The sequence below is a fragment of the Saccostrea cucullata genome, unplaced genomic scaffold (genome assembly GCF_032062105.1).
Source record: "Saccostrea cucullata isolate Sc308-1 unplaced genomic scaffold, CSIRO_AGI_Scuc_v1 ctg2613, whole genome shotgun sequence".
In the NCBI taxonomy this organism is placed as follows: domain Eukaryota; kingdom Metazoa; phylum Mollusca; class Bivalvia; order Ostreida; family Ostreidae; genus Saccostrea; species Saccostrea cuccullata.
The window spans coordinates 1-10,036 of NW_026921129.1; the positions used below are offsets into that span (position 1 = coordinate 1).

A 10,036-nucleotide genomic window follows, 5' to 3' on the forward strand; every position below is an offset into this window, starting at 1 on the left:
TATTTCCGTGGTCCAGTTCGGTAAATATCCTTTTTCAAAAGTGCGTTTGGCTTTACTGATGCGCACTTTATCTCCTGTTTTAAATTTGGGGGGTTTTTTGGTTTTAGGTGATGATTCTTCCCCATATAAAGTTTTCCAGACTTTTAACACATTCGAGGGATTCACTTGAGCTGGAGCTCTTTGGATACTGCGATGAAAGGTATGATTGTAAGCATACACTAAATCCGGTAAGACCTCTAAATACCGTCTGGTCTTATTCCGAGTGAAATACCGCCACATGCGTGCTTTGAGGGTTCTCTGGAATCGTTCCACGATACTGGCTTTGGTGTCCGTATTGCGAGTGGTAAAGAAATGAATGGATTTAAATGCCTGTAAGAATTCTCGACTGGTAAATTCTTTGCCTTGATCCGATTGAATGCGGACGGGACGTCGACCGTCTTGTCGGAAAATCTCTTGTAATCCTCGAATCATTTCTTTTCCCGTTTTCTGTTTTAAAGGCACCACCCAAGCATATTTAGATAAGACGTCAATGGCAAAAGCGGTTAGCATGCTTTCATGGAACTTGACTGTACAGTGTAGAATAACAAAAAATGCATTCAGTGATGATATTAAAGTAAGCATGCATATCTTTGTCCAATGTCATCAGCGAAGAAGCAGACACACTGACTTTTGTAGTACTTAACTAAATGGAAAAACCAATAACATCCCAGACTGATGTCACAAATGTATGTTTCAAAATATCAACCTGAGATTTTCAGTTTGAAAGACAGGAAGTTCAATTTCAAAAATTTCTTCCTAATTGTCTCCATTGGTGGCGTCCAAATGTGCTCAGAACGAAAAAAAATGTTGATGTTGCAAATTTAATTGTCTTTCATGCTCTATTGACTCTGAAATTAGGTAACTGTAAAGCCTACTCAAAAAGAAAAAAAAACAAGTAGAGCTTTTCAAAAAAGCTTACCGTTTTTAGCAACAATTTTAAATAGTAAACAGATCTATACTTCTTTTGAATTTCCTGATTTTGTATTTCTAAATAAGCTTTTTACGGGCATTAGCCGTACCACGGTTGTCGCTCGGTCATCTCCGTAAACGTTGACTGGCCGAGAGCTTTCGGCAAACCTCGGCTGATTCCCATTCACTCTTCAAACAAGAAAGGGGAAAAGAATAATAAAAAATTGTAAAGCCTGCAAGCAATAACTATCAAATTTTATTTATAATGAAATTTAAGAGACCTTTTTATTTATCGCTATAAAACACTTTTATCACTATAAAACAGTAAAAACGCTATGTTATTAAGAATTAATTACTGCTGATTTTGTTGTTCGTTTTGTCATTTTTTTAAGATTGGAATTGTACGAAAAATATATCATCAGAAAGTTATCTCCCTTGCCTTGAACAGCGTTTCAACCAATGAAATAATTGAAAATTTTCTCATCATGCAATTTCTACCAATCACAAAAGAGAGGAAGTGCATAGTCCGACGACTGTAAAAACACTTCAACTATACAATACCGTCTTCCAAGGAAGACGGTAATGATAATTCAAATTCTTAAGATTAATTTATTTGGAGTTCTGTACATAGATCTTTAGCTGGCTAGTCTGAGAAAAACGGATGGACGAGCAGAGAATTTGTAAATTAATTTAATTTCAGAGGGCTTCAATTTCGTAGTCTCACTGCGGGTCAGCAGGTGTGACCCGTTATTGGGGATGCTTACTTCTCCTAGGCACCGGAACTTTCAAGGATCCGTTTTTCATTTGAGACCGATCACTATTCATTCTGTATTTTGATACAGATACTGAGTACATCTGTTTATTAATATTATGAACTATTTCTCTCACAGGAAGAAAGACAAGTAAACAAGATAATAAAGTTTTAAGAAATGTACGCTATTGACTTTAAATACAATAAATGTTCGAATTAGTAAATGGTACATGACAATAATTCAAAAAAGAGTCTTGTAAGCACGATATATATAAACGAACATATACTGAGTATTTGGCAAATATTTAAATAATGTGACGTTTATAATCGTTTGTAATGATAAGACTGAGTACAGAATTTATCCCTGGAAACAAAGTTTTCATCATCTTTTAAATAATTTCAATTGAGAAAAAAAGGAGAAGAAAACAAACGTTTCATTATGGAAGTAATCTATAACTTTACAGCTTACAGATGCAGGGTTCTCCATGAGCTGTTTTACTGTGTTGCTCCCGACACAGCAAAATTTTCTACGACACAGTAACGATTAAAATTTTATGCATGCGACACATTTTTAAGGAACTCGTAAGAATATCATCCTTTCCTGAAGTTTCCCTATTTTTTCCTTTGCAATTCGGTAATTTGATAAAAAAAAAAAAACTGACAAAAAAAAAGTACAACAAACTTACTTTCAAAAGTGGTAATTAGTTTGATTGTATCGATCAGAATTTCCCCTGCTTTTCATAGCACGTGTTTTTACTTTTATCAATATGTATGACGAAAATATTTGTACATCGAAATAGTGATTTATTTTAAAAAGTGTGCGCATATGTTCCTATATAAGTTTAATGAAAAGTAATTCAGTTGCGAATTTGATCTCGAAAATAGCGCAAAAATTTAGTGCTTCACGTAAACTCTGCAACACAGTAAAATTTCAAATGATGGAGAACCCTGCAGATGTATTCAGTTTTTCATATATAAAGCTTTCTTCATGTACTAGTATTACTTAAGTTAATTAAAGGGATGGCTAAATATTTTGGCAAGGAAAATGAAACTCGATCGAGAGATTCTCCGATGTTTTGCAGTCTGTAATAACCTTCAACCCCTTAACATGCTTAAGCCAGTAATTAACCCGTCCTTTCTGTGCCAGTAGCATAATTCGATCAAATATTTATTGTTCATGAGGGGTGCCTTATAATTAATCACAGGCACCTGAATTTTTATCAGTAAGTCTCTAAATTAGCCAAATATCGAAACATTCTACCCCTCTATGTACAGTTTAGATACACAAGGTGTGCAACGCCATTTTGACCCCCTGTTCAATTCAGGCTTCAACTTAACACATAAATCGGATATGCCTACTGGTTTTCGTGTAGCATTGGGTTCAAATATGATCCTGATAATTTCATCTGTCTCTGTGTCTGACGCTAAGGAGGCCGCTATATATTTCTTCCTTAAGTTTAAATCCAACGCGTTGATAATGTTATCAGCTAAACTTCATGCTGACTTCAAATTTCGCCACAGGGCCCGATCGCCATCAGCTGACGTCACGGAAATTTAATCTCGACACCAAATGCTCCTATACATAAAATTTTAAAATACAACAATAAATTTATTTAATTGACAAACAAAATCAGATAAAAATTAAAAACCGAAAGATTATGTTGTTTTGATAGTCTTGATTTTATTTAACATATGTTATATGTATTAGAAACAAATCATTGGTAGAGGCTTTGTTGAAGTTTCTGTTGTCGATAGGTAGCGCCTTATGGAGGTTTCCGGTTGCCGACACATGCCATATAGCGGCTAGCGAAGCTAACCGCTTAAAAAAGTATAGCCGTCATTATGTTTCTTTAAACTGGACACATCGGCTAAATCTAATTGCCATTGTTCGTCCATATCCGTCACTCTGGTCTGTTGTCTCCGGAATTTTCGATGAATGGGTTTATGTAAGGTATAAGTATCTTGCTCTTTTAACCATTCTCGTATGGTGTTTAAGGAAATCTTATGTCCCAAACTTTTGACCTGACGATACAAAGTCTGTACGCCTCCATACCCTCTCTTGGGATCGTAATAAATCTCTGTTAAAATGTCTCCCACTTCCTTCTTCTTCTTCTTCATGTCTTAGGCAAAGGAAACCAATTTTCCTCGATTTGTTGTAATCTCTTTTGAAATGGATCTGTTCTGGCTTTCTTTTTCTTCTGGAGGGCCTCCTCTAACCTTAAAATAGGGGAAGGCTTGGATTTTATAGATCGTCTAATAGGGGTCAAAAAAGAAGAGGAAGCATCATGAAATCCGCTCTCTTCCTCTTCGTCCTCGTCACTCAAAACCCCTTTAGGTGTACTGATTTTTCCTGGTTTCTGCATGGCTTTTATAAGGTCTCGATTTTGCAAGTAAACCATGGGAGTACGGGTCTCTTTTAAAGCTTGAGCAAATTCTTCTATTCCTTTAGGCACCGGTTGACTTTTGAGAGGTTTAGATCTCATACTATCAGCCATTAAATCCACAATGTTAGAATCGGGCACTTTTTGACCTCGATAACTGATTTCTCCGTCTTTATCCCAAGTCAAGACTTTGGTTTTCTTTAAATGATTTAATAATAATTCAGCTTTTCTTTGCATGGGTTTATTCACGCTTTGAATGATTTGTTGATCGATCTCGGGATCTGGAGCTGCTGCTGCTACTGCTGCGGGGGCTGGGGCTAAGGGTGCAGGGTCTTTTTTCCCTGGCTCTCTCGCTTGTTATAAATAATTCCTATACCGATGAAGTTCTTGACCGTATAAAGCCACTTTTTCTTCTGGAGTTAAATCTTCACGCCTGGTAATCTGGTCCAATTCTTGACCTATACTCAGCGTAGATTGAAATTCCGGAGGTTTGGGGAGTTTTCCTTTGAGTTCATTCAACAGAACTTCAGGTACTAACACCATTTTACGACTCATTTTAGAAGGTTCAACAGTAAAGGAGCGGCTGCTGCGAATAAAAAAGGAAAAATACCTCCTTTTTGTTGTACTAATAAAGCTCTTCGTCTCTGGATGGATTGAGGTTGAACCAGTCTCCTTAAGATGTGTTTCTTAGGAGCTAGTTTTCGTTTCTGAGCCGAATGGAGAGGTAACACTCCTTTTAATAGGTTGTAGACGATCTCACAAATTTTCAGAATACAGTCTCCAGAACAATGTTTTAAAATCCCCGTTTTTAAGGACGAGGAATAGTGAGGATCCGATAACACTCTTAAAAGAGGAGCATGCGCTTTTAATCGCGTACAACATCCCTTTTTCTTCTTGGCCATCTTTGAAAACAATGAAGAGAAGTCTCTCATGTCACTCCCTTTTATAGTGTCTTAAGGAGGGGCATACCCTCCGTGTTTGTCACTCTCGTGTTTATCTCTATTTTTCTCCCTGACATAAATTTTTCCACAATATCGGCATTTATATCTCAGACCTTTAGGAAGTTGAGGGGTGGAGGCTGTCAAGGGTTGAAAACGTGTGATTTTAGGGACATGAATCGGAACTTTAATTCCAGGGGAGGGAATACCCACATTCACTCGAGGAAACACTTCTAAATCGCTGGCTCTTTGACTCCCTATGGGTCCCATAGTACGATCCATTCTCAGTTCTGCTTGTTTCTTGAGTAACTCTCCTATGGTCTTTTGTCTTTGTTCCTTATAATACTGATTGATTTCGTTTTTTAAACTTTCGGGCATGGCTTTACGTTGAGCTAGAGTTTGAGGAGCAGATTTTCGCCTTTTTGCCGCCCCTGTTTTCTTGGGAGGGGCTTTTTTCTTCTTAGGAGGGGCTTTTTTCTTCTTTTTTCTGCTCTTTTGAGCTGCTCCTCCGACACGGACCATCCAATCCGGAAACACTCTGTTTCTTATTATCGACTCTTACCACTACACTCTTTAAACGACGAACCCGGCGTTTTTTAGGACTATTCCATTTGAATAAATGACGAATGATGACTCCACCTAGAAATCCAGCTCCTCCGCGTTTTAAAATAGCTGTTTTCCTATCTTCGTCACTAGCCGATTGATCGGCAATGATCTTTAAATCTTGACGATGATTATTAATAAACTTTTGAGTCAGTTTATTGATAGGTAAGATCCCTTTCATTAAATTGCGAGCTCCCATGGCAAACCAGTTCAATAAGGCTTTACGCCCTAATTCGATTAAATGGGCTCGTTTGGTGGGATCTCGTTCCCGCTGTAAACGTCGTAAGGTTCTCACTAATTTACTCTTGGCTGACGGAGCCATGATGAGAGTGAAATGAATAATGACTCAGAAGAGTGGGAAACACTTTTATTTATACTCTTGAGGCATGTGTATAGTCAACAATTCAAACATTCGACTTCTTAATCGGTATTCGTCTGGGGTCTGGGGACTCAAATCCACGAGAAGATAACCGTGAGGTACCTGGGTGGCTTCTTGATAAGCAGACATCAAATGAGGCAAAGCTAGCTGACGACTCAATACACTGATCTGTGATTTGTCTCTGGGATTTTTGAATAAGACTAAATAATGAGCATTCAAACTAATGGTGCGATGAGAGGCAGCTCGATCAAATAAATTCTGAGTGATGTAAATCACACTGGTATTCCGATGATGAGCTTTACGGGTAAACCAATCCACAATCGATTCGATGGCTTTTCCTCCCATCATGTCGTCAAAAATGAGTAAATGGGGCACACTCAAATTGGCTACTAATTTCTCGTCGTCTTCTGGAATATTTCGGATGAAAGATACCTTCTCTTTTAAAGAAGTGTAAGCGGGTTGCCATTCCCGATAACACCAGACGATCTTTTCGGGCCTGGGGGTGATCCAGTCTAGATTGTTCACTAATGACTTGACGAATTCTGTTTTGCCCGATTTCGAGGGTCCAGCAACTACCATGGTAAACTCGTGTTTCAATTGAAAAGAGGGGAGGGGTGTCTCCTCGGAATACATGTTGATCAATGAAAGAAAAGTTGGGTTCAGGGTCTTATTTATACTTATTCTTATACTTATTTATAGAAGAATGTCTTTTTTTTATAGAGAAGAAGAAACAACACATAAAAACAATTCAATTTTTTATTTGTAACAAACAAACAAACAAACATATCAATAACCATAAGGTAAAGTGTTATAATTCTCTACAATTTGTCTCTTGTCATATACAATTCTAACTGTTTTCTCTGAAGGTTTGTTCACCACCTCACAATCACGGGTCCTCTGGATTTTCCTGGGATAGGGGACTTTTATTTCCTCTATTTCTCCCTTGAGCATTTTTTCTAAAGTCTCTGGGCACACCAACTGAGAGGTTCGATGGTTGAGAGTGACCCCTTTGCATTTATGAACCTCGGTTCCTTTGTCCGTCCGGAAACCATAATTTTTAGGACCTGCCGACATGAATTTGGTGATGTGATCCCCGTCTAATTCGTTGGTCCATTCTCCTAAACTATTGCCCAAGGTAGGATTAAAAGCTCCTTCCTTGTGTTGGTAAATGATACTGTCCGTATCGAAATAAAGGCCCCGTTCTTCTAAAGGTCGTAAAGTCTCGTAGAGATGTAAGCGGGTATAGGCGGTGGTAAAACAAGCTAGGATCACGTTTCCAAAGGGACATTCTTCGACGAATTCCTGTTTGTCTTGAAAATTCACTAGCATCTTGTCTTCAATGGAATCTTCTTCATTGACTAAGAGTCGCACACCCTTGATGTCGAGAGTCGAATTTTGTAAGAGTTGATGTAATTCCTCTACTTCGTCCAAGTATCTGACTTTGGGTAATAACAATCGTTGAGCAAATTTTCCCCACAGACAATTTAAAAAGAGTTTAGCAATGGTTCTTAACACCGGATTCTTCTTGATACTGAGAATGTCCATCATGAATCCTTCTTTGTATAACACTTCTCGAATGTAATCTTGTTCTTGTTCTGAGGTCTTACATTCGGGGGGAAATCCGGACGCTTCCTGTTTGATCTTGAGGAAGGTATCGATGTAGTCTTTAAATAAGTCTTGATTGCTTTCTTTGAAATGCCACACTTCGTAAGTTTGCTCTAAGGTATACCCCATGTCCAAGGCTTTATGTAATTCGGTCGTCACCCAAGTACCCGTGAGACTACGTTCCCGGTTGGTGTGTTGACATGGGTGTTGAGACGTAGAGTCTTGTTGTTGGGCACAGGTGCGACATAAGGGAAATAATAACTTACCTCCCGTCCGATAAGGTAATACGGGGTGAAAGAGGCCTCGGGGTGGTAAGACCCGACAGTGAATGAGACCGAAATAACTTCTCACATCCTGGAAGTCGTCTGTGATGATCTCGGGATGCCCTAAGGGAAAAGGTCTGTGTTTCAACACGTAAGGGTATAAGGAACACACGTCCACGTATCTCATGTCCCCTTCTTCACAATATAATTTAGTGGCATTGGTCCGGCCTCCGTACAGGGCTTCTCGAGGTTTCAAAGGATCCGGAATATTGGGAGGATTAAGTAAATAGTTTTCGGTTAAGAGAATTTACAAGTTTCATTTAACGTAACGTTAAAATCAGTAACGTCGTGATGACGTCGTTACGTAAAAAGTTGTAATTATTGAAGAAAATGCACCAATTTCCCAAACCTCTGGCGGAAAAATGGTAAGAGATAATTCCAAAAAATGAAATCATTTCGAAAGGACACATCGTGGGTATGTTTGTAAACAAGAGGCCCATGGGCCACATCGCTCACCTGAGAAGGTTTGACCATTCTGTTCTTTACCAGATTTCCCCCTTGTTATACATAATGCATCCCCACCCTACCCACTAATCATAATTTACACATTTTGAAATCTACACTACCCCATGATCCTTCCACGGGCACATATGTTTCAGCTTTTTTGGCCCAGTGGTTCCTGAGAAGAAGATTTTCAAAGATATTCCCTATATATTTCTATGTAAAAGTTTGATTCCCTATAATGTCACTGCCCTTCCCCCGGGGGTCATGATTCCTACAATTTAGAATTTACACTACCCCAGAATGCTTCCACAAAAGCTTCACTTTTTCCAGTGGTTCTTGAGAAGAAGATTTTCAAAGATTTTTCCTATATATTTCTATATAAAAATTTGATTCCCCATTGTGGCCCCGCCCTTCCCCCGTGGGTCATTATTTGAACAATTTAGAATCTACATTATACCAGGATGCTTCCACAGAAGTTTCAGCTTTTCTGGCCCAGTGGTTCTTGAGAAGAAGATTTTCAAAGATTTTTCCTATATATTTCTATATAAAACTTTGATTCCCCATTGTGGCCCCGCCCTTCCCCCGGGGGTCATTATTTGAACAATTTAGAATCTACATTATACCAGGATGCTTCCACAGAAGTTTCAGCTTTTCTGGCCCAGTGGTTCTTGAGAAGAAGATTTTCAAAGATTTTTCCTATATATTTCTATATAAAACTTTGATTCCCCATTGTGGCCCCGCCCTTCCCCCGGGGGTCATTATTTGAACAATTTAGAATCTACATTATACCAGGATGCTTCCACAGAAGTTTCAGCTTTTCTGGCCCAGTGGTTCTTGAGAAGAAGATTTTCAAAGATTTTTCCTATATATTTCTATATAAAACTTTGATTCCCCATTGTGGCCCCGCCCTTCCCCCGGGGGTCATGATGTGAACAATTTTGAATCTTCACTATACCAGGATGCTTCCACATAAGTTTCAGCTTTACTGGCCCAGTGGTTCTGGAGAAGAAGATTTTCAAAGATTTTTCCTATATATTTCTATATAAAACTTTGATTCCCCATTGTGGCCCCGCCCTTCCCCCGGGGTTCATTATTTGAACAATTTAGAATCTACATTATACCAGGATGCTTCCACATAAGTTTCAGCTTTTCTGGCCCAGTGGTTCTTGAGAAGAAGATTTTCAAAGATTTTTCCTATATATTTCTATGTAAAACTTTGATTCCCCATTGTGGCCCCGCCCTTCCTCCGGGGGTCATGATGTGAACAATTTAGAATCTTCACTATACCAGGATGCTTCCACATAAGTTTCAGCTTTACTGGCCCAGTGGTTCTTGAGAAGAAGATTTTCAAAGATTTTTCCTATATATTTCTATGTAAAACTTTGATTCCCCATTGTGGCCCCGCCCTTCCCCCGGGGGTCATGATTTGAACAATTTAGAATCTACACTACCCCAGGATGCTTCCACATAAGTTTCAGCTTTACTGGCCCAGTGGTTCTTGAGAAGAAGGTTTTTTAATGACTCAACCCTTTTTTTGTCTTTTCTTGATTATCTCCCCTTGCGAGGGGATATGTCCCTTCATTTTAAAAATTTAAATTCCCATTCACCCAAGAATGCTTTGTACCAAGTTTGGTTAACATTGGCCCAGTGGTTCTTGAGAAGAA

General features: G+C 38.7%; 1 protein-coding gene across 1 annotated transcript; it reads right to left on the reverse strand.

The window, feature by feature from the left end:
• Positions 1 to 6,786: 6,786 nt before the first annotated feature.
• Positions 6,787 to 8,055, reverse strand: LOC134259229 (uncharacterized). The gene has a single exon (XM_062741829.1). It carries the CDS (start codon positions 8,053 to 8,055, stop codon positions 6,787 to 6,789), a length of 1,269 nt encoding a protein of 422 aa, XP_062597813.1.
• Between the last annotated feature and the right edge of the window lie 1,981 nt (positions 8,056 to 10,036).